At 36.2% G+C, this 24,942-nt stretch overlaps 2 protein-coding genes across 6 annotated transcripts in view; both read right to left on the bottom strand.

Moving 5' to 3' along the window:
- Window positions 1–6,930: 6,930 nt before the first annotated feature.
- On the bottom strand, window positions 6,931–16,066 carry LOC112042823 (uncharacterized). The gene is made up of 14 exons (XM_052882850.1): window positions 16,024–16,066; window positions 15,592–15,871; window positions 14,853–14,904; window positions 14,367–14,400; window positions 13,591–13,654; window positions 12,055–12,156; window positions 11,193–11,242; window positions 10,384–10,450; window positions 10,014–10,069; window positions 8,749–8,812; window positions 8,152–8,207; window positions 8,011–8,074; window positions 7,160–7,195; window positions 6,931–7,062 (listed from the first exon to the last, which is right to left on the bottom strand). The coding sequence occupies exons 1-14, from the start codon at window positions 16,064–16,066 to the stop codon at window positions 6,951–6,953; spliced, it is 1,080 nt and encodes a 359-aa protein (XP_052738810.1). The 3' UTR covers window positions 6,931–6,950.
- Window positions 16,067–17,092: 1,026 nt separating this feature from the next.
- The window catches only part of LOC112058613 (Krueppel-like factor 3), a 52,290-nt gene continuing 44,440 nt past the window's right edge, over window positions 17,093–24,942 (bottom strand). For all 5 annotated transcript variants that reach the window (XM_024099516.2, XM_052883007.1, XM_024099517.2 and 2 more), the window contains exons 8-9: window positions 23,517–23,893; window positions 17,093–22,690 (exon numbers count right to left, since the gene is read on the bottom strand). In XM_024099516.2, coding sequence (XP_023955284.2) covers window positions 22,518–22,690; window positions 23,517–23,893 — 550 coding nt within the window. In that variant the 3' untranslated portion in view covers window positions 17,093–22,517. The remainder of the gene's footprint in view (window positions 22,691–23,516; window positions 23,894–24,942) is intronic.

The following is a 24,942-nucleotide window of genomic DNA, read 5'->3' as shown; positions in this document are numbered from 1 at the left end:
GAGCTCGTGTCTTCTCTCAGAATGAGAGGGGTTAGGCTAATAGTCCACCACGCTGGCCTAATGCGGATTGGCAGATTTCACACACGCAGAGAATTAAGAAAATTCTCAGGTATGCAGGTTTCCTCACGATGTTTTTCCTTCACCGTTTGAGATACGTGATATTTCATTTCTTAAAATGCTCAATTCAAATTAACTCAAAAGTCCTGATTTAAATCTACGCTCTCCGAATCGAATGCACAGACATACCTCTGAGCTATCACGGCTCTAAAGACGAGCTGTAGCGTATAAAGCTCAAAACTCATCAATCGTCGCGGACATGATGCGATATCGTCTCGAGGCGTTCACTACGTTTGGTATGAAATTCCATGCAACGCATAACGAAAACTTGTCTCCTCCGGACAAGCTAGGGCGCTACGTAAAATACGTAGCTGCTCCGCGCGTCGATAGGTGAGCTTTGAGCTTAACGCTATTCTATAGCGACGATTTTATAACTCAGTGTAGAAGTATCGGAGTTATTTCTATTTATGTATAATAAGATGATACATATAATATATAGGTACCTAGATTATAGACAGAGACGGACTCGAAACTCATGCTAGTTACATTATTACAGAATAGCGCTATTACGCTAGCCACAAATCAACCACGGTCAATTATTCTCACGTTTTTGTAGCACCCACGAGTTCATAACACACCATCATCTATCAACACACAAATACATTAAGGCCTATTTCCCAGAGCAGAGAGTAATCATGAGTTTCGATGATCGTTCTGTCGTCCCTCTTGATTTCTTCACAGTTATATATATATAACGTTATATTTATTCGCGCATTAGCATAAGTACAAGGGTCATGGTCTACTAAAGTCTAGGGTTTGATGATACAACGTCATTGTAATTGCAAAAACAACTAGTTAAAATTTACAGTATTATGATGGCCGGTACAGGGGCGCCGCTAAAGTGATTGCCTAGGGCGCTCTGTACCTTTAATCCGCCACTGCCCACGACTATAATTGATCGTGTGTTGGTCACTACGTACATGACTTGTATAGTATGCCGCGTGGGTACCTACTGCTTTTTAGAAATGTGAGAATAATTGACCGTCAATAGCGACCTTTAAATATTTAGTATACTAATATTTCAGAGATATGGAGCGTAGACCCACCAACGCTACTCTAATGCGGGTTGGCTTGGGGTTAATAATCATCAGATGTCAGTAATAATGAGCGGAACTGACGGTTTAACGTGCTCTCCGAGGCACGGGGTGAAACACCAACTTTCAAACAATGGGCTATGACTTTTATTGAAATTTCTCAAAAACAAGAACATGGCCCGACCCAGGTTTGAACCCAGATCGTGGTGATTGGAAGTCTAACCACTAAACAAAGGAAGCAGTAAAAAATAAGAAGATAAGAAGAATATAGTAAATGTTAATTATATTTTATTTAAACATTATTCTTTACAATAACGATTAGTAGATATGTAGGTAGGTGGCTGGTGAACGGTGAAGGAAAACATCGTGAGGAAACCTGCATACCAGAGATTTTCTTAATTATCTGTGTGTGTGAAGTCTGCCAATCCGCATTGGGCCAGCGTGGTGGACTATTGGCCTAACCCCTCTCATTCTGAGAAGAGACTCGAGCTCAGTAGTGAGCCGAATATGGGTTGATACGAGAGAGAGAGGTAGGTGGCTCTGTGAATTGCTAGGTATTGTTTTTCATCTTAGTCAAAGTGAACAAGTCGTATCAGTACGACTCTATGTTCTTCAAAGTGCCTGAGCTGACTCTTCTGGGTGGAGTACTTATACGTTGACTCTGTCTGCGGGCTGCTGATGTCAGCACTTTGATATAAAGATCATCTGGAAAGAGGCAGAACATATAAGACTCGAAGCTATTTCATTTAATAATTATAATAAAATTATTTATCAAAATGCATAAAATAAACTACAGAAAACATAAGGCATAATACTAAGGCTTATAGGCTGAATGAGGCGCTGCCTCAGCTCTATATGCTAAGTACCGCTGATTTTTAGGCTTGTTCATGGGGTGAGCCCATAGACCGATTGGGAATGCGTTCGCGTCGTTTGCAATACCCCTATTTCACCATCGCTCTGTAAGACAAGAAGTTTCCACCTCTATGTCATCGTTATTCATATAAATCCAAATCGTACAAAGCGCTTTGCTTTTTCATCTATGCTTATACATAAATATTTATTAGCATAGATGAAAACTACTAACCACAAACTTTACCTATTTAAATTTTATTGGGGAACGGGACAATTAAATCCAAAGATACGACTTCTAATGGTGCTGTCACTGTTCTATGTGCATCCATATGCACCCGAAGGCAAGTTCTGTGAAGGCGGCATCGGCTAGTTGCTATCAATAATCCTTCCTGATTCTTACAACCTGGGTATCATTAATGAGCGAAAAGGCAATTTCTAAGCAAGCGCGTCTTAAGCCACGTCTACACTTATCATCAGGTGTACCTACTACCTACGTTGCGAGTGAGATAATGGGCAAGCGCGAGCCTGACTCATATGACAACATATCTGGATGACTTATTATCAAATAACCAACCAAGTAACTTTTTTATTTATTAATTCCCTAATTCCCTTGTCACTTTTGTTTATTCAGACCTTCAGGATTCTCTTGAGCGACGTTATAGGGTACCAAATGGATATAATTTATCTAAAAGTACAATATAAAAGGATACTTGCAAAAAACACGGAAGCGTTTATATACTGCAAAAAAGATGGCATTCATAATTTTCTTCCGAAGAACTGCAAGCCTGCAAGATAAATAAATTAAATAAATAAATATTTACACTTAAATATGTATCTACACGAAATTAAAATACAGAACAAATACAAAATATAGACGGTTAGAATAGTATACCTACGGAGTTAATATTCGACAAGCAAAATATAGTCCAATATTTTTCTGGTACACATACAATTTTTTACAAATATAACTTGAATGAAAAATTAAGGACTTTTCATACAAACTTTTAACCCCTGTTTCACCCCCTTCTGATTTAATTTTCGCGACAAAAAGTATCCTAGAACTTTGTTCGTAATATAATTTCAAATCGTGCCAACAGACAGACACAGACAGACAAAAGCCAAAAAACATTATTTAAAAAATAATGTTTTTTGGCTTGTATCGATTATACACTGTGAATTTTCCTTCGTCTTAAACCGAGATCCCACATAATGTACCAAAAGTATATTATCCATTAGTGTTATTATAAAAAAAAAACAAAGTACAATTGAAGGAGTTACGATTGTAAGAAACTTTCAAGAATCGATTATTTTTTAAACAACCTGTATTTTCAAATAACTACCTAATCGCCGCGATGCCGCTCGTCGGCAGTCGTCGGTCCCTTTGAGGTCATTTACTTTAGCCTAAAGTAGGTCAAAGTTCAATCACGTTATACTTATGAAATAGAATTAAACAGGATGTCTAAACTTTTTCATGGGAATAATTATGGCAAATATTAGTCTTTAAAAGTCCAAGTAAAACCATTTTCTTTAACATAATGGGCAGTGTTGCCAGATGGGTCTTGTCAGAAGTTACCCGAAATATTAAAAAAAGTAACCTTTTTGTCTAAAAAGTAACCTTTTCACTAACTACTCTTGCTTTTTGCGTTCCACAGCATGGCTAAACCACCATTTCAGCCTCTAGGGGCTAAAGTAATTTTGTTTTTTTTTTAATATCTGTCTGTTACGAATACTAGCCAAGTTTGCCGCTACACAAGTACTAAATTACTTTACACCGTAGAAGATTTTACTCGTAAATAGAATCATCTTATGTAAGGCCCTGATTGTTTGCCTTTTCCTCATGGGATAAGAAAAATAAAATTATAGAGCAAGAATTTAAAAAACAATTGACGTGAATAATAATTTATACTTGATTTTTTAAGAAATTCAATGTTACTGCAACTTACTTATTTCACAAAGTCAATTGTGACATCTTCATTTATAGTGAGAATTGTGACCTTATTTTGAAGATTGAACAAAAAGGAAACACCTCTTATACAGTGGATCTGTTGTGTGTGTGTCAGCCACTTGTTTAACAATCTATTCATATTTTTTACTGGAAAGGTATTAAAAGTTAATAGAATGGTAGTTGAATTGACACAGAAACATCAATGAGTTCTTGAGCACTTGTCCGCATTTCTTGATTTAACGACTTTTCTGTTTTAGGTATTCGAAATTGTGAGTTATTTGTAAAAAATCCGAAATACCACGTAAAAGTAACCTTTTTATTAATGTAACCTAAAAGTAACCAATGCAGTCAAAAAATCACCTAAAAGGTTACAAAAGTAACCTTCTGGCAACACTGATAATGGGATTCATACTCGCTTTTCGTAGGCCCAGCGAGCCTCATGACTTGTGTCCGCATACACCGGTAGCTGTGTGAGTGTTTGAAATGTCTGCATCTGAAATATACTTATAATTATTATAAAGCAAAGATCATCATTGCTACGAGAAACTCTACAAGAAAAGGTTTTGTAGACAATTGCATGATCTATACCTAAAATTTTCTTAGAAGTCTAATCACCAAAACAAACCCGTTTTGTCACTAAAATCACATATTTCACTTACGTTATACGTAATTTCTAAAGAACAAAGTGTCTAAATCCTTTATTATACGCGTACAGTACGAATTACACCAAAAACTACACCGAATTTACGATTTATTCACATTTATTTTCTGAAAAACAAAATCACAACGAGATTAATTTGCACAGCTTAACTACGATTACGGCAATTTGACATTTCGTAACGCTAGATTGTCTATGAAAAGTAAGGATGGGTAAATAACATCGAGCGTTAACTTATCGATAAATGATAATGAATGATTCTTTAATAATTGATATGTTGTTAGTTTAAAGATGGGAAAATGAAATATTTTATAATCATTTTATTTTAAAAAATAGTTTTTTAATAAAAATGTTATACAATACATGTGCTCACGTTATTCTATAGCGTAAAAGATATCTTACGAATAGTAGCATTATTCAAACACTGGTATGGATAACATTATCTCAATACGATTTTTAATAAAAATCGTCAAATCAAGATTTTAACAAAAACTAGCAATGTAAATTTAATTTGCAAAATGCGCGCGATCAGCTGTTTTCCAAGAGGTCAAATAGGCAGGTCACGACTAATAGGTATCTATCTATACAAAGTCACAAACAAACTGCGCGACGTTGTATTGCCGACCGCCGCCGGTGCCGAGGAAAATAATTGCTATCTCTCTCTAACCTAAGCCGCGTGGCGTGGTTAATAGGTATTTTCAAAATATTGAAACTTTAGGTCCTTTCGCTAGACGCTACGCTATTTTTTCTTTAGTTCGTGTTCGGCGGTCTGTTGACAAACAAACCAAAATTCAAAAACCTTTGTGTATGTTCTATGTTATGTTAGTAGTGATTTTCTGTAACGAATACTCATACAATTGTGTCGTTTGTATTGTGTGTGTTTGTGTGTGTTGACTGAGAAGTCTTGAAATGCTTAGATCAAATCAATTCAGTACTCATGAATATTGTACCTACTATGACGACAGAACGTCTCGTAAACGAGAAACAACCTGAAGTGAGTTAATTACCTGTACCTAGTTAAAAACTTGTAAAGTATAAAAAATAGGTATTAGATAGGTAAGTGTAGCCAGCCGATTTGCTGTCGATGCGTACGTACCTACTCGTACGTACACAGTAGATTGCGGAGCGTTGTTATCGCATTGTTCGCTGTACATTGCGTGCTCAAAATTTTCAAAATCTGAATTTTCTCATTTCCCACGTAATTGTTATTTAAAATATCGTTGTGGAAACTAAATTTAACCTCTTCACGCAGTTTTCGGTATCATGTCCCTTACACCCAGTATGTACGTGGATACGTGCACACTTTTTTGAAGTATAAGCAAATCTTGGACGTTAGTACGTCCCCAAAAGATTAAAGAAAGAGACGGCCGCGTGGCGCAGTGGGTAGTGACCCTGCTTTTTGCATCCACGGCTGTGGGTTCGATTCCCACAACTGGAAAATATTTGTGTGATGAACATGAGTGTATATAAGTATTTATATGTAGTATATAATTGTATATTAATACTATAATATCAACTATCTTAGCACCCATAACACAAGCTACTCTGTATGCTTACTTTGGGGCTAGATAGTGATGTGTATTGTTTAAGTATATTTATAATAATAATAAAAAAAAGATTACCCCATTTCTTAACCACGCGTACCCATAGGCATAAACCGTGCACCGTTCACCGTTTGTGACACGTGATATTTAATTTCTTAAAATGCACACAACCGACAAACGTTACTATACGTTCCCTTTTAAGATAACGTTGTATAGTAACGGATGTTTTAGTTTAGGTATTTCAGTTATAACGATACCTACTTGATATCGTTCCGATGCCCGCCGTTAACTTCTCAACCCTACTGATTGTCTTTGATTCATAGTCGGCCATTATTGTTGTGTAAAAAAGTCATCTAAGTAAATTTCGAGTATACAATTTTTATTACAAAACTAATCCTTCAACTAGAAAAAACAAAACCATTTTGGCGAACTTTGACGTTGAATGAATATTCTTTTCACACGTGAGCTCATCTCTTTGCCATGATTTAATTTTGAACCCAATACCTAAGATGACATTGACAATAAAATAACTCGTTTTTGGACGTCGGGAAATGTTTAAAAGTTTACGCATATTCCGGTAACAGAGCTACTCAGTTAAACCATTTGTGGTGATTATGTGGGACTTGATCTGGAACTGATTAAAATAATATACTAGCTGATGCCCCACGGTTTAACCCGCGTAGTTCCCGTTATCGTGAGAATACGGGCAACCTCACAAATAACGTGGCTTTCTAGTGGTAAAAGAATTTTCAAAATCGGTTTAGTAGATTCAGAAACTTCCCCCTACATCACTACGAACTTTACGTCATTATAATATTAGTATAGATATATTGAAATTTAATTGAATATAAAGTAGATAATAATTTAAATATAAAAACCAGCCTCCTCTCTCGTTTTGGGAAACCAGGTAACCTGTGAAGAAATATTCAAAATAAGTTAAGTGCGTTGCTCATTAATCAAAATGTAACCAAAGTTTTTCGAAAAATAGAACATTTATCAATCTACTAACCTATCATCTTCTGGAATTTGTTTCATCACATCAAGCCTGAAAATATAAGAAGGTATTAATAATATGAATATTTATTATAGAGTTGAGAGGGTTTTCTTTTCAATATGGATCCATAATGAATCCTGTGAGGGTGTAAAGGGGGAGGCCAGTACCACTCAGCGTCCCCAACTGCCAATCTATCCCTAAATTCTCAGCCCGCCTAGCCAAGTGGCATGTCGATTCTCTTGCTACGATCGCTAACGCTTCGAAAACTAGGAAGATGTATGGGAATGACATTTGCTATCGACAGGTCACGTGATCAAGATATTCGTCATTCCCATACCTTTTTCTAGTATTCGAAGCGTTAGCGATCGTAGAAAGAGAATCGACAAGCCGCATGGCTACGGGGGCTGGAGACCGATAAATGGCGGTATAACCATTTCAATTTGGCTAAACTCCACAGGTATCGCTGACCGGTGTCAGGCAGCAGCGATATAATTCCGAAAAGTCTAGCCCTGCGAACGACCAACACATTTGCCCAGCGTGGTCACAGAAAACATATGGCGTGGTCATTTAAAGGCACTACCCTGCATAAATACGAGAACGAAATCCGCAAGAGGCCTATAACCAGCAGTTCATCGGCTGTTGTGATATTGATGATGTCAGTCCTCAGGGTAGACAATGCATGTTCGCAGCTATGAAGTGCACGCCAGTGTCTTTGTGACAATTGTGCCTATGATGGCTATGCCTTCGTCATTTTAGAAGAGGTGAAACTTCGCCAGAGTCGTCTAACGGACGGGGATCGAACTATAGACCACTCAAATATGAAACACAAAACTTTACTCGTACCTTAAAATTACTTGATAACTTACCACCCAAGTTTGTATGGTTCCTTTCTGCGGTTTATTGTAGAAAACAGCTTTCTTAAACCCCGACCTGAATTTGTTAAATAAGTTTTTATCAATAAAACATTAAGAAAAAGGAACTCAATAACACGGATTTTGTCAACTTACGCTGGTGCTCGGTGATTTCGTGTTGGAAAAGTATCCTGAATTTTTTTAACATGCCTCTGAAATAAATAGGAAATACGTAATTAAGTAGATATAGAAAAATAAATGGCTAAAATAGTGAGCTAATAATGATCATATTCTATACACCTACTAATATTATAAAGAGTAAGTTTGTGAGTTTGTAGAAGGCAATCTCTGGATGTACCTAACTATGTAATGTATTTTTAAAAAGCTACTCTATAGGAACCGAGTTGTTAGAATCCGACGCCCTTGGTATCCTACTGAACCGACTTCCGCTAGTTATGTATACATATAAGTTAGTTATATATAAGTATACTAGCCGACGCCCACGGTTTCACCTGCATAGTTCCCATTCCCGTGATGATACGGAGATAAAATATATGACACTGTGGCTTTCTAATGGTAAAACAATTTTTCAAAAACGTTTCAGTATAGAGATTACCCCTACAATACCACAAACTTTACCTCTTTATAATAATATACTCAGAGGCATAGTTATCCGCCCTTTTTAGTATGACGCTAGTATATTAAAGTGGGCGGATAATTGTGCCTCTGAGTATAGTATAGATTAGTACTTACTCAGAATCACTAGTGCTCATAATAGTGCTGATGAGAGAGCTCCGATCCAAAATGTTTCTTTTGACTGGAAGGTAATTACAAAGTGAATATCCTACTAATATTATAAACGCGAAAGTTTTTATGGATGTTTGGATGTATGTTTGGATGTTTGGATGTTTGTTACTCTTTAACACCGCTACTACAGAAGCGATTGGAATGGAAATGGATTTTAATCTGGATTAACACATAGGCTACTTTTGCCGAGATTTGCGAAAACTGATGATTTTAATGATATGAATGTTTGTTACTCTTTCACGCCTCGACTACTTAACCGAATTCGCTGAAATTTGGCATTGAGATATATTATAGCATGGATTAACACATAGGTTACTTATTATCCCGGAAAAATCCATGGTTTCCGAGGGATTTGTGAAAAACTAAATTCCACGCGGACGAAGTCGCGGGCGTCCGCTAGTATATAAATAAAATTGAAGCGTCTGTCATTTCAAACCACATACATAGGTAACTGCTTATTATTCCGCTTATTTGGTCGTTCCGCTTTTTGTACAGTATGAATATCGATTCCAAAGACACCGTTAATGAGAGTTTGATGACCTTGGTGGCGCAGTGGTATGCGCGGTGGATTTACAAGACGGAGGTCCTGGGTTCGATTCCTCGGCTAGTTACCACCCTAACGACAAAAACGCACCGCCAAGCGATTCAGCGTTCCGGTACGATGTCGTGTAGAAACTGAAGGGGTGTGGTTTTTTATCCTACTCCTAACAAGTTAGCCTGCTTCCATCTTATATTGCATCATCACTTACCATCAGGTGAGATTGTAGTCAAGGGCTAACTTGTAAATAATAAAAAATAAAGTTGAAAAAGCTCACTGTGGGCCTCTCATTTGTCTACGTGTACATCTTGTTTGAGGTCTTGGATACTTTGGTACCTCGATACGAGTAAGTAATGTTAATTGATAGGGATGTAAGAATCATCATTATCAACCCATATTCGGTTCACTGTTGAGCTCGAGTCTCCTCTCAGAATGTGAGGTGTTAGGCCTAGGTTAGGAATTAAGAAAATTCTCTGGTATGCAGGTTTCCTCACGATGTTTTCCTTCACCGTTTGAGACACGCGATATTTAATTTCTTAAAATGCACATAACTGAAAAGTTGGAGGTGCATGCCCCGGACCGGATTCGAACCCACATCCTCCGGAATCGAAGGCGGAGGTCATATCCACTGGGCTCTCATGAATGTTAGAATAATTAGTTATTTTGTACTCACAACTATGATATGGGAACGTTAGCAGTCTCCCAATGGCACAGTCTACGCAACGCCCGCTAGAACATAATACAAGATTTTCACAATTTACAAAGATTTTCACAAGATTTTACAAGATATTCTTCAATAGAAATTAAGTAATCTAATTATTTTTAGATAATTTAACAATAAGTTATTGTTATAATATTTAGTGATAGAGTGATTAGTGATTCAGGGAGCCGTGTCATCAGTTTGATTTATTATGGATAGCGAATGCTGGAATTTATTGTTCCAATCTTTTATATGATACGAGTAGGCATAATTACGACCGTAAAGTAAACTGAAAGTATCATTTTTTAAAATTTAATATCTTATCTCGTGTTTCAAAACGTACCTATTCGTCAAATTGGACGAACACGCAGAATGATTCGATGGTTTCGAATCGCCTTCACCGGAAATATCTAAAAAATAAACATGAAAATACTATACTAATATTCAACTCGTAAAGCTGAAGAGTTTGTTTGTTTGTTTGCTTGAAAGCGCTAATCTCAGGAACTACTGGTCTGATTTCAAAAATTATTTCAGTGTTAGGTAGCCTATTTATTGAGGAAGGCTATAGGTTATAAATTATCACGCTAAAGCTAATAGTAGCAGAGCACCAATGAAGAATGTTTCAAAATCGAGTGATTTTTTTCCTATTGAGAGCTTATACGCTGCGTGCGCTGAGTAAACGGTTAGAGTTTCGCAAAAATCATGTATGACAGAATTGTTCCCCTTCAAATGTTCTAAAAAAAGTCTGCGACAGTTCCCGCGGGATTTGTGAAATCCATGCAGACGAAGTAGCGCTAGTAAACTAAATAAAAGGCCAAAATATCTAAAGTATATTGAGCTACTCAGAATTTTGGTCTTATACCAAATCAATTGACTAAATGCCATTTACCTACTGGGTGATATCCAACTGTATTTAAGCACCGGATGATATTTGTTACATAGAATCTTGCCAACTAGCATACGTCAAAGATATTGAATTAGCCTGCTGATACGAACAGCTTATGATTTTTGAATCTTCGTATTTTATACATATAAGCTGAATTGAATGCGGAATTTGTAATTTGAACTACATAAATAATGTCCTCCAACTAAAATTTTCAAAATATACTTCAATGTTACGGTTTTATTATAAGTTTGATAAGATTAACTCACTTGATTCCGGCGTCAAGTTAGAGAAGCTGTGCGTCCACTTTAAACTGATCCTTGAAAAAAACATATTGAAATTTAGCACCATTGTATGTAAATCAGCCCATTAGTTCATTTTCACATGTTATAGTCAAGTCAACATCTTGGAAACAGTGTTAAATACTGATACCGCGAATAAAAATATGTATGGTAGCTCATTCGACTGGTCATAACGTCTAGAAAAATGTACAAAACATTTCATACCTGCATTGCCCGCACATAAACAATTGTAAAGTTAAAAAACACCAACACACCAACAAACAACAACAAAACACCAACGTCCTCTAAACACCAACAGTTTTGGAGTAATTTATAAATGGAAATTACTCCAAAACTGTTGGTGTTTAGAGGACGATATGATATTTTTGCACATTTTTCTAGACGTCCATTTGTGATGGTTGTTGAGCACGAGTCTCCTCTCAGAATGAGAGTGAATAGGCTCCTGGGATAGATTAGGTCCACCACGCTGGCCCTGGGCCCTGGGATATCTGACAATATACTCGTATTGACGACGTTGACGTTGTGGGGGCGCCCCAGGGGAATGTTCACCCGCTGAGTGTCGAATTTAAACTCTATGCGTTTGAGAATTCGACACTCAGCGGCAGAATGGTCCCCTGGGGGTGTCCCTCAAACTCCTATAAATTCCACTGTAAGAGTATTCTAATGTATGCAGGTTTTTCCCTTTACCGTATGAGAAAAGCGATATTTAATTTCTTAAAATGCACATAACTAAAAAATTGGAGTTGCATGCACCGGGCCGGATTAGAACCCACTGCAGAGGTCATATCCCACTGGGCTATCAGGCCATTTATGGACTCTAGGTACTTACTCAGATTTAATGACGACCGGGACCTCAGATGGCTTCCTCAAAGCCACGTGAGCTATTTCCGTAGATGCTCCGAGCTCTACAATACGAATATTATTATTTATACTACAGCCTTTCTTGATAAGTACTGTTTACCAACAAAGAAATTAGAAATGAAGGTAGAAAACGCATGTCATTTCATAATTTATTTATTTTAAATTCTGTATGGTTTGTTTATAATATGTAATATAAATTATAATAACCACATCTAACTGTTTTAAGCTTATTAATCAAATTTATTTTCATTCATTTAAGAACAAGTTAATTATAATTATTATTAGGCGTGTAATGACTAATGATTTATACCCTCATTTTTAATTTGTTTGTTGGTAAACAGTATTCATCTAGAAAGGCTGTCTAGATAGGTATTCTTATTCATGTAGCTCACTCCTCATAATTATTTTAAACCTTGACAATAATAAAGGCCCAAGTATTAGTTATTAAACGTGTGGGTCTATCTGCATATTCTCCAAACGGATGATCTATTCTAGGCTAGTAGCTACTATAGGCTCTATCTAAGCGGGAATTTTAACAGTGAGCTGATTTTTGGGAGATCGAAAGATTGATTGATTGATTGATTGATCGAGATTGAAAATCGAAAAAACGGATCTGTAGATAGGTACTCGTTTCAGCGTTTATCAAATAGTACGAAAAAAGTACCGACACAGAAGTCGCAAAATTACAGACTGATAGGACTGATTAAAAAAAAATCTGGATAGGTAAACCTACAATAATTATAAAACGTAAAGTAAATAAACTTTTAAAAGTAGGTGAAATAATCTCAGAGAAAATCGTTGTACCTACATACTTGTTTTTTTTATAAAAAAACAAACGCATCGATAATTCGATGCGTTTTAAAAAGAGCCGGCAAGAAAACTGACCTGCAATTCTCAAATCACTACAACAGTTTTTCTGAAACAAAATAATTATACAGTAGGTATTATTTGTTAACGATTTATTCATATTCATATAATGTTAATATTTATATAATGTCAAATATTATACGTACATGCTTATTTTCTCGTCTACTTTTATATTTTTTTATTGGCATAGCGGGTGGTGCAGTTTTGCTTCCACTGAAAAATAAAAGAAAATCAAGCCCAAAGATGATAAAGTAACTGGCTCCGTGGTTAGTCTATGTGGCTTCCAAGCACGAGCCCTGGGGTCAAAACCTGGGTCGGGTCTTGGAAATTGGAATAACTTCTGAGCGATTCATTCGTCCAAGAAATTTTCAGTAAAAATTCTCAGCCCGTAATTGAAAAGCTGGTTGTATTATACTAAAGCTCAATACACATTATTACGCCAGACACGTAACCGAAACGCCTCGCTTACCGTGCGCGTTTACAAAGTGACGTAAAACGTTTCTAGCAAACGGCCGGCGCGAAACGCAACGCAACGTTCTGATGTGATTAGTAATTATTAATCAATATTATAATTATCACAAATCGTAATGAGTTTTATATAAAATCCCCTGTGGTCTTTTTATATGTTTTTTCTTACCTGTCAATAGGGGAATGAATACGTTTCAGTAATTCCTTTGTAACGGTCGTTGTTGTTCCCATCTCTGAAAATAAAAAAAAACTTATATTCAAATAAAATACTTTTTACGACTTGGATGTTCATATATACCTACACATGGGAGTAGCCAGGATTCAACGTACGTTCGTACCTCGCTACGCCCATGTATATACAAGTGAACTCGATAGATGTTGTCCTGCCCGGAACTAATTTTCTCGTTATTTAAATAGTTATTCAGCGATCCGGGCAAATATAAATTAAAGGGTCAAAGATTATAAAAATCGCCCCAGCCGTTCTCGAGACCTACCTACTGATTTTGTAATTATTCAGACTATTTTATTTAAAAAGGATAAAGAATAAGTGACTAAGGGAATACAATATCCGTGCTACATGCCCTATTAAATTAGACCACAAGTACTTTTTTCTCCGCTAACAAAGTCGCGGGCGTGTTCTTATCACTCATCATTAACCAATCTTTACCCATATTCGCCTTACTGTTGAGGACGGGTCTCTCTCTCAGATTGAGAGGACTTAGACTTTAAATCCGCCACGCTGACCTAATGTAGAAGAAAGTAAGAAAATTTTCAGGTATGCAGGTTTTCTCATGATGTTATTCCTTCGTCGTTTTAGATACGTGATATTTAAATTCTTAAAATGTAAAAAACTGTATGCGCTTCGAATCGAAGGCAAAGACCATATTCACTGAGCTATCACAGTCTTTGTATCTACTGGGCTATTACTACTCGTAGAAAGCTTACCTGCGCTATATTTCGGCACTTGGAAAGGTTTTTGCTGGAAAAGGAAATTAAAAGATTACTAAGGCGTTTAGTTACCCTAACAGTTAATATTGGTAATAAAATAAGCTAAAGTTAGTTGTATAACTGTGTAATACCTCATTGGTTCAGTTGTTAGTATATGTGGCTTCGGATCAATGTTTCTGGGTTCGAGTTCCAATTTTTTTAACAAATCAGCAAACAATTGTTAAATATTCTCAGAATTTGAATACCTCTCCCTTTGAGAACACGTCAACCCATCATTCTCGGTCATTATCGGTCGGTAAAAGTTCGTTAGAGGATTCCACTAACTCACATTAGACAGCATGGTGGGTCTAGGCTCTATAACCACTTTCCTGTACGGAGGGAAGCCTGGTCTTGCAGTGGTCTGTTAAAAAGTCTGATATGGCTATCGTCAAGCAAACTATTCGTTTATTCCGTCGAAAAAAATATGAGTAAGTATGTTCTTACCATTTGCAACGGGTGATTCGTAAGTGCTGTTGCTACCGTGGATGGTGCTATGCTTAAAATAAAAAAAAAAAAAACATAAGAAAGCTTCTTTGGTACCGTTGTGATTGATGGTAGACTTAAAACTCCGAAGAGAGTAAGTATACTTACTTTCATTGTTAAGTATACTTACTACTTTCATTGTCTACATGGTATTTACTTCAGAAAAACTACTAATTTAGCTATAATATAGTATATATAAATAGTCTGTCATCTATACTTTATATTATAAAGAGGAATGATTTGTATTGTTTTAAAGAATATATTTTGTCACATCTTTTTAAATATGGCCAATATTCCCATACCGTATTAGAAGTGGGTACGACAATAGACCAACAGGGCGGGGATCGAACCACTACCTCTTGATGAGGAGTCCAACCGCTCTTACCGTTGAGCTATTGAGGCTCTAACTGTATGTAACGAATAAGCTCAGAAACTTAACAGATTTGAAAAATTCTTTCACCAATAGAAAGCTACACTATCAAGGAGGAACATATAGGAAATACGAGTATTAAGAACTCGTATTTCCTATAAGTTCACACAGTGACGAGCTTTTATATAAAATAAATTATGTAATGACTTAGTAAATAAATAAAAAAATTAAAAGTAAAAATTATTTTTTTTCATTTTAAATTAAAAAAAAGTTTGTTTTTAAAAAGGTTTTTACTTTTAAATTATTTAGATTAAAGACGCATTCCATTACCTCGTCAGGTATTCCTTAGAGTGACCAGATTTGTCTGCCTGGCTGTCGGTGCCAGTCAACCAGGCCAGTTCGAGTACGCGGTTGGCGTACTTATTGTACCCCTTGTCACAGTGTCGCTTCTCCCTCCTTTTATATTCTTTGTACTCCGGGCGACGCGAGCGACGCGTGCGGCCACGACGCGCGGTCGAGCACCCTTGGAATATGCGGTTGGAACAGCCCGAACAGAATATAACACCTTTGAATATGTCCGCGTCTTTTAAATTTGTTTCGCTACAAACATCTGGAATTAATGTAAAAAATATGTATGTGTTTATTCGGTGGACGGCTCAACCCCACGAGCGCCTTATATTTTTCGCAAGTCACTCCATAATCCTGCAAGTAAGATTATAGTCAAGGACCAACTTATAGGCAATAAAAAAAATGTAAACTCACAGCATTTGTAACATCTGGCATGATAGCTGTATCCCTCTTGCATGACTGCCTCTGCGCTGCACACGGCGACATTGCAATGCTCACACACCTCGCAACTGAGTTGGGTAAAATATCATTATTATCTATTACTCACTTGTCGGACCTGGGACCTTACCACAGCCTTTTAAATCCGTAGCGATTCCATAATGTTTCGATATTTCGTACCCTGAGGGTCATTAAGCTTAACGCAGGATTGTTTCATAGCGGTTTTGAACGTCATCGACCATTTCATTCATTCAATTTTTACCACTCACTGAGGTAACATTACTTACGCACTTAACTAATGATAAATAGCTCCCTACTGATCTATGGTCTATCTATATTATTGAAATATAAAACTTTACTTACGCCATTTTTTTAATGTTTTAGAAAATGTTTTTTTTTTTGCTACATTTTTGTGTTTCTTAGTGTCACAACAACTTTTGGTTTACTTTTCAATTTGACATCCGCCATGAAAATTTATTTTTAAATAGTTTGGCCCATCAATTACCTACAATTTACACCAGCCAGTAGACATCGGGTTAATTATAGTCATTAGAAACGACCTTCACCCATCTGTTTAATGGATGAAAAATATTTTATATCAAAATTAGCATGTTAACAATATTTTGCGACTAGATTGCTTCGAAAACTCTCAAAAACTGTCATCGACGATAGTTAATAATGGTTAATAATAATTTGGCCCGGAAATTTATTGGCAACCTAAGTTGGTTTAAGTTTTTTACGAGCTATGTATTAAAAAAACGTACTTCTTAAAATAGGTAGATACTATCCAAGCGCATGGTAGTGCGCAGGCCAAGTTCCAGCAACATTATACCTACTGTGAACCATGTTAACAGAAAACAAAAAAGAAAACCGGCCAAATGCTTCTCGGACCTCGCGCAGTATAGACACACACAAATCATTCTTAATTTACATGTGTGAAGGAACCCTAAAAACATTTTATTTCGAATTTCTTATTTACCATTTTAAAGACGATTTTAGATATATTACAACATATAAAACGTCTATGGGTAAATAAATAAAACAATTATTCACAGTAAAAAGTAACTTTTATTTAGATTTGTCTAATAATAAAAAAAAATATTGTCATTTCGTGTATCAAAGCTTTGGACGACCATACAACGTTGAGCCCTTTTGAAAATTATGGATGAATTGTTTACAACATAATTATCATCCACAAGTATAAGCAAACCTAGCTACTTTCTATGTATCTTCAACCGTGTAATAGTGTGCGGGGTATGACGACAGAGGGGACTGAGAGGTGCGGGAGGGAGCATTTCTGTCAAAGAATGAATGGATGAATCACTGTCGCCCATTCTTCATTCGCTCTCGCTCCCCTGTTGTCTACCTCGTAGAGTTTGCCTACTGAAAGTAGACTGAATTCGCCTAACAAATTAAAAAAAAAATCTACTAGTGTTTGTTAAAAACGCATGTATAAAAACATTACTCCTTAAATAAAATTACAAGTATCAAACTGAGTTATTCCAATATTTTCACTATAGTTTTGGGTTTTTTTTTAAATTTGTTGGGTGACTTTCATTATCCAAACTCTTTTCATATATTGCGCAGGCGAACTCAATTTTGGTTTGCGTATATATATTTTTTCTTTTGTTACTTTAATGGTAGTCCAGCTTTAGTTAATCTTAGTATAAAGTGCATAACATGTAAATAGGAATCTTATGTTGTAATCTAAAAAAATACATTTTATTTACTGGCCGGCAAAATGCTGGGTAATTAATAAATCTATTTTAAATCTATACACTTAATTATTTACTAAGGCATCATTAATTGCATAATGTTAATCGGAAAGATAAAAGAAACGTAAAGTATTTTTCAAGGAAAACAATCAGTAATTTAAGTACTATCTTCTTCTATTATGTAAAATAGTGTTTTGGGGTACTTATGAAAATAACAAAAATCGTAGAATACAAAATATTACACGACTGGAGTTAGAAAGGCAAATAAATTGATGTCTTGTAATTTGAAACTCTGCAAAAAATATTGTCTGGTTTTGTTCACAAATTTTCATTCAAAAATTCACGGTCCATTTTCGAAATTACCCCAAAGCCCTTTAAAATAGTTAACAATGATAGACGGAGAGCCAGCGACAGCTAGACCTTCGTCATTTTATAATAGCTGATAATAATTTGTTAGCTCATGCTCCTACCATCGATAAGTACCATAGCCAACTGTGGAATTAGGATCGTGGTGGCTTTGGGTGATATCAGATTTCAAGGATCCAGACCCTCAACTGTCTAAGTATCAAGTGTATTTTTTTACATTTTTATCGGCATAATATGAGAAATGATATCCAGACACTTCAGCCTTGAAATTTCAAATTAAATAGTGTTTTTTTTAAAGGATTGCCGACGACGGGGTATATTATTTCTCATATTATGCCCAGGAAAACATGAAAAAATTACACATTGTAATTAGACGGTTGAGGGTCTGGATCCTTAAAATCTGCTACCTGTCAAGGCCACCACTGTCTAAACTCTATGATTGGATACCGTACTTACTTATGGTAGGAGCCTAAACTGACAAACTTTCAGTTTTTCTAAAATGACGAAGGTCTGGGGTTCACGGGCTCTTAGACTATAAAGTGAGATTGCACAAATAGGTAAGTAAGTAAACACAATTTTTCACTTGTAAATAAAAAATAAATATTCAATTGAGATCAATTGTTACGAAGAGAAAGGAATATCCAATTTTTTGAGATCAACATTTTTAGTACTTTTTTTTTATTTATTATTTCGCTTATAACTATCATTTATTGCATACGTACCTAATAGTAATGTCAAAAAATACTGGCCCCCAAATACCTTTTTAATACTAAATAAATCTTACATTGTCTTATTTTAATATCACAATTTGTGATACAGAACAAAATACTATAATAATGTTTTAAAATAAATTTTTAAATAAATTTTTCATGTATTTCGACTCGACTCGAATTCAGAATTTTCAATACATTGCTAATACTATAACGTGATATAGATAATTGCTAACACAATATTTGATAGAAAAAGTTAAACTGAATTAAGTTTAACGTAAAATAAAAAAAATCTTCAGGGAATTTTATACAATATGTATTTAAAAACAAACTTTTACTTTCTTTAACTAAATGAAAATCATCTTAGCTTAGAGTCGGTAAAGAAGATAATCAGTTTATTTACTTATCGGTAAAACAGATTTATTAATCAAAACTACAAATCGGACTCTCTCTACAATCTTAAAAGGCACGCGTAGAGATTCCGCTCCATAAATATAAAATTTAATTTTGCAGTGCAAAAATGTTTGCAAAACCTAGTTAAACTAGATAGGTAGTTCATACGAAATATACACTAGAACTACGCTGTTTATTAAAAACTATAATATGTATATGGTTTTACAGGGATGGCGAACCTTTTTTCAACAAAATAACAGACATTTTTTTGAAATTTTTATAGAGAGAGAAATGTTCCATTATGTACCTAATTTTTGGAAAGCATTAGTATAGACTAATCTATACAATTTCACCACCCCTGTTAAATATTACAAAACAAGTAATATATTAAGTACATTTCATAAACTTTTGAAACACAACGCGTTAAAATATCAAACAACAGAACACTATACAATATCTTCAATAACAATACTATTTAAATCGTTGATTCCCAAAGTGGTCCAGGTGGACCCCCAAAGGTCTACGGGAGATTTGACGGGGTCCACGTTGGTGCCATTAAAAAAGATGGGGTTCACGGTTTGCAAACGGGGGTCCACGAAATTGTAGCAGGGGGTCCACCGGAACCAGCAAGTGGTCCATGAGAAAATAAATGTTTGAGAACCTCTGATTTAAATGGAGATAGAATAGTTATTTAGACGTTTAAGAGTTGTAAGGTTTTGTTGAACTTAACGTAAAAGTTCATATACATATTAAAACAATACCTACTAAGTAAGTACACTACAAAAAAGAACTTGTGAAAATTATTATAACTTATAGATAATGATTTTATCTAATATTGCCACCGTTGCCCTGTATTTATTGTGGAACAATTTTTTGAGCATCATAATTATATTCTAACATTCTTAATTAAGTTTGCTTTTGAAGTAAATTAGGATATATTACATTTTAGGATATATATTTATGAACCCCGCGTGGAAATACGTTTTGCATAGCTTACCCTATTACTTACCCCTTTCCAAAATATATATAATACCATTATATATATGTTATAGGGTTGGAATTTTAGAAATTCACACAAATTGGTAAATTACTTAGAGCAATATGCTCGTATCTATTACGCATATTGTAGAGGCTTAGTTTCATTTAATAGTGACGTAACTTTTATTACAAAAATAATTCAAGGCGTACGAAGTCACGAGCGTTCACAAATAATAATTAATCATTATTTAGTAAATTTTTAATGTATATCTAAGAGGACCCCAATTTACTGCAACTTGCTCTTACACTAAATGTCACTCATTTTTTGTGACTGTCATTAAATCATGAAAAAAAGCTTATATATATTTAATATCCTTTAAAAACTAAAATAAATGTATAGCTTTACTGGCCTTTAAGTGTAAAATAATGCCACAAAATATTTCTTAATACTAATTTTAAAAAAAAATCTTATGATAGTAAAAATAACAAACTCGCTTCTGACTTTGTCACAGGTACATTTAAGGTTCATTTCAGAATTCCAACAATCAAGGTAGACAGAGAACGTTATGTATGCTTTCTGTCTGTCTATTTCGACATTCCAGTAGTTTTGTATTTTTTGACTGCGTTTTTACCTGACGTTAACCCGCGATTTAAGTTTAGTTATAACTTTATTTTAAATTGCGATTCCATAAAAACAGTTGTACAGTTTTATGGAATCGAAATTTCAATCAAAATCATTAGAAAAACTGCACAGTTAAATCTGACTTCGAAAAACTCCACAGTTAAATCTGACGGACACTTAAAACTGCACATCAATAGCATGGGTAAGTGACGATGCAGTACCTACATAGAATGTGAATTTTCGTTTGCGTCGCTAGCAATCGACAATACGTGTTTTTAACTTCAAGATATTATGTCATTGACGTATGCTATACCTACAGCTGAGTTTGCAGTCAAGAGCTTAAAACGTTGATGAAAAAAAGAATAAAAATAATTCTTAGCTTGCGTGTCCATGAGCAGAGTTTGATCTGTCATAGACAATTTTAACTTTAAATCAGGCTGAATCTACTCGCTCAACTAAAAAGCTCAAACTTCCCTTTATTACCACACTATCCATTGACGCTGATCAGGCCGCTCTAGCCAGTTAGATATTGTTCGTCTTTCTATAAAAGCATACGTTTCGAAAAGTAAAAAAAAAATGTTATTTTAGAAAATTACTTTAAATTTTAAGTTGTCTATAAGTAAAAATGTTTATGGACCCTGAGAAATTAGCCTTGGATGATATGCCGAGCGCTTTTCAGTTTACCCATACTCCGCCCCCGGGTGTAATGCGACATGCGATAGAGATGTGGAAAAATTTCAAGTGATAGAAAAACATGGGAGTAAAACTTGATATCAAATGTTACTCTCATATTATGGTCAAGTAATCAACTTATCAGTCATTTATTTTGAAGTAAAACTTCTATACGCAACTTTCTTGAAGTTGGTGAATGCGTTACAAAGTGTCAGTGTACGGTGAGGCTTTTAAGATGCCTGCTGCCATCTACAAGGGTAGTTAAACAGTATTTGTTATTTAAAATCACCAGTAGATGGCATACTTAGAGAACTTTGAAACCTCCCTTTTTGTACACCTTAAGTACCTGTTGCGATGCAGTAATGAATAGGGCTCATAGATGGCACTTTGTTTTTATTTTTTGAAAGAAGTTTTACTTCATCTTCTTAGTCATGTGGTCTAAAGTCCATTCGTTTTTTTTTAATTTAGACAAGTCACAGAGGCTCAGCTGTAACTCTGTCAGTGTGAAGGCTAGTGTCGTCTCATGTGCAGCGTGAGGTGGTCGGAGCGCGCGAAGGCCCGGCGACACAGCGGGCAGGCGAAGGGACGGTGCCCGGTGTGCTTGCGCGTGTGGCGAGTCAGCTCGTCCGAGCGCGCTAACCGCCAGCCGCAGCTGTACTGTGTCTGTCAGTGTGAAGGCTAGTGTCGTCTCATGTGCAGCGTGAGGTGGTCGGAGCGCGCGAAGGCCCGGCGACACAGCGGGCAGGCGAAGGGACGGTGCCCGGTGTGCTTGCGCGTGTGGCGAGTCAGCTCGTCCGAGCGCGCTAACCGCCAGCCGCAGCTGTACTGTGTCTGTTAGTGTGAAGGCTAGTGTCGTCTCATGTGCAGCGTGAGGTGGTCGGAGCGCGCGAAGGCCCGGCGACACAGCGGGCAGGCGAAGGGACGGTGCCCGGTGTGCTTGCGCGTGTGGCGAGTCAGCTCGTCCGAGCGCGCGAATCTCCAGCCGCAGCTGTACTGTGTCTGTCAGTGTGAAGGCTAGTGTCGTCTCATGTGCAGCGTGAGGTGGTCGGAGCGCGCGAAGGCCCGGCGACACAGCGGGCAGGCGAAGGGACGGTGCCCGGTGTGCTTGCGCGTGTGGCGAGTCAGCTCGTCCGAGCGCGCGAATCTCCAGCCGCAGCCAGCCCAGCCGCAGCTGTACGGCTTTTCACCTATAACCAACATGTTTTGATATGACCCCAATGCACTTTACACCGTTGGGATTTATTCTTCCACATTTACTTATGCCGTTAAAATCCCTTGGATATCTTTCTTCCACAAAAAGTTGCACAAGGAGTTACGGTCGGATCTCAGACTAATTACATAAGAAACCACATTTAATCGCAACCCATTTTTTGAGGGGGGCGAGATAAACTCACGCATGGAAAATATTTAAGACCAATAAATATATTTTGTCCAATAGTGATGTGTATACACACCACTATTTTGATTCGCAATACACACACGTATAATTTTTACTTAGACTAAAATACACATCGCTTCGACTCCTAACACAGAATATTCGATCGATGTTTTGTTGTTCCGGTTGAAGAATCGGTTCTATAGAAACAATTTTTATAACCGCGTTAGATCGTTGATCTTACACTTTGACAGATGGGTGACCTAGCGAGGCAGGTCCCTATATAATTAGTCTAAGGGTGGACCCTTAGACTAATTATATACACATCAAATAAAATAAAATACAGTCTCTATGGTGTCTAATCCATGGTTTAACTTAGTCAGTCATATATCCTATATGGTTGTTCTGAACCAAAAATAGAAATATTTATAATAATATAATCTAAGGTCGTAATATAAAACTAAAGTTTGCTGAATTCCGTGTCTAAGTGATAAAAAGTAAAAATATTGTCTTTTGTACTTTGTCTTGGTCATTATAGAGTTTATAGGGATTTTTTGAATCAGTCCAGCAGTTTCGAGTTTATTCGTTACATATAAAAATACAAATCTTTAATCTAGTGTAAAGAGTAGATAACAAACCTGTATGCGTCCGTTTATGAGCTTTCAAATGCGAACTTTTCGTGTACACCTTCATACAGCCGACAACATCGCATTTGTGCAACCTTCTTCGACTTTGTTCCTCGTTCGCACATTCTTTTTTATCTACATCTGTTTCTTTCTTATGTACCTCCAGTTTATACTTCCTCTGTGATATTTCGGTTATGGAGTCTGACAAGGCGTTTTGTAAAGCTGTATTGAGCAAAAAGTTTTTAATTTCGATATCTGCGGACAGATTGGGCTTGATTTCGTTGGGCGGGAGCGTGAAAGGTATCATTGGTGAGTAAAACGGCTTGTTTGACAGTTCCATAGACACTGGCAGCGTTTGTTGCGTTGGTAACATTGGAGGCTGTTTGAATCTATAAAAAAGAAAATCATAGGGTTATCTTTATGGAAGTAAAAAAACCTGGTTGTTATACGTTTTGCATAAAGTTAAAGAACGGTTGAGCTAATTTTGATTATGGTTTTTTTTTTGTTTCAAAGGAAAATTAGTCCTGTCAGGTCTTCGCTACGATTGACAAAAATCGGTCCAATACTTCGTGTTACATATTTTTTTACAACTTGGGCTTGACTAGTGTATACACTATTACAAATTTCAAATCGAAGATAACCGCCACAACAAAATGGTGAGTTATATATTTGTTTTCACAACTCCTTCAATATGGGTATCAAATGAAAGGGCTTGACTACTGGACTGGTCTGACTTGCAATCACGCCTCAATGGTAAGTAAATATCCCGCCTATAGTGGTACGCGATTAACCAGAGTTGTCTTTTTTGTATTTATTTAAAAGTACAAACATTGCCTTTAATTGGAAAAATATTTTTTTTTTCAAATAAAACTTTTTACTTTTTTGTTTTGGGTATATCGAAAATATAAAAAAGTTACATATACATCCCGGGAACTGTGTAAAAGTGCAGATTCCTGAGCTGAGCTCCTGTGAGGCGGAACTAGATCGCATAATTCGTAAGCACTTTCTAATAAACCAATGCTGTAGAAAACCTACACACAGCTGATAAATAGTCCATCATATAAGACAAGAAAAGTGAGTAGGTACTGCAGTGGCGCTATCATACGAGCATCTCGTCAAGAGTTTCAGACAATAATTAACCAATGGTGGCACAACCGGAAATACCGATATCTCTTCCATTGCGTTGGAACGGAAGTGATGGGACTGGGACAACTCCGACGCCATTGGACGATATTTTGTCTATTTCTCTTCACTTGGTCGCATGTTAGCGCCACAGGTGTACCTATAGCTAAAGCATTATCTTTTAAAAAGCGTTTGACATGTTCTATGGGTATAAAAGTGGTAAGTAAATAGAGCTCACTCAAGTAGTATGAACTGACTTTCAGGTTACTCGTATTAAGTGCTAATGATAATGCCAACAACTGTAATTACGTATTTT

The sequence above is a fragment of the Bicyclus anynana genome, chromosome 8 (genome assembly GCF_947172395.1).
Source record: "Bicyclus anynana chromosome 8, ilBicAnyn1.1, whole genome shotgun sequence".
In the NCBI taxonomy this organism is placed as follows: Eukaryota; Metazoa; Arthropoda; class Insecta; order Lepidoptera; family Nymphalidae; genus Bicyclus; species Bicyclus anynana.
This window is presented reverse-complemented; position numbering and strand designations above follow the sequence as displayed.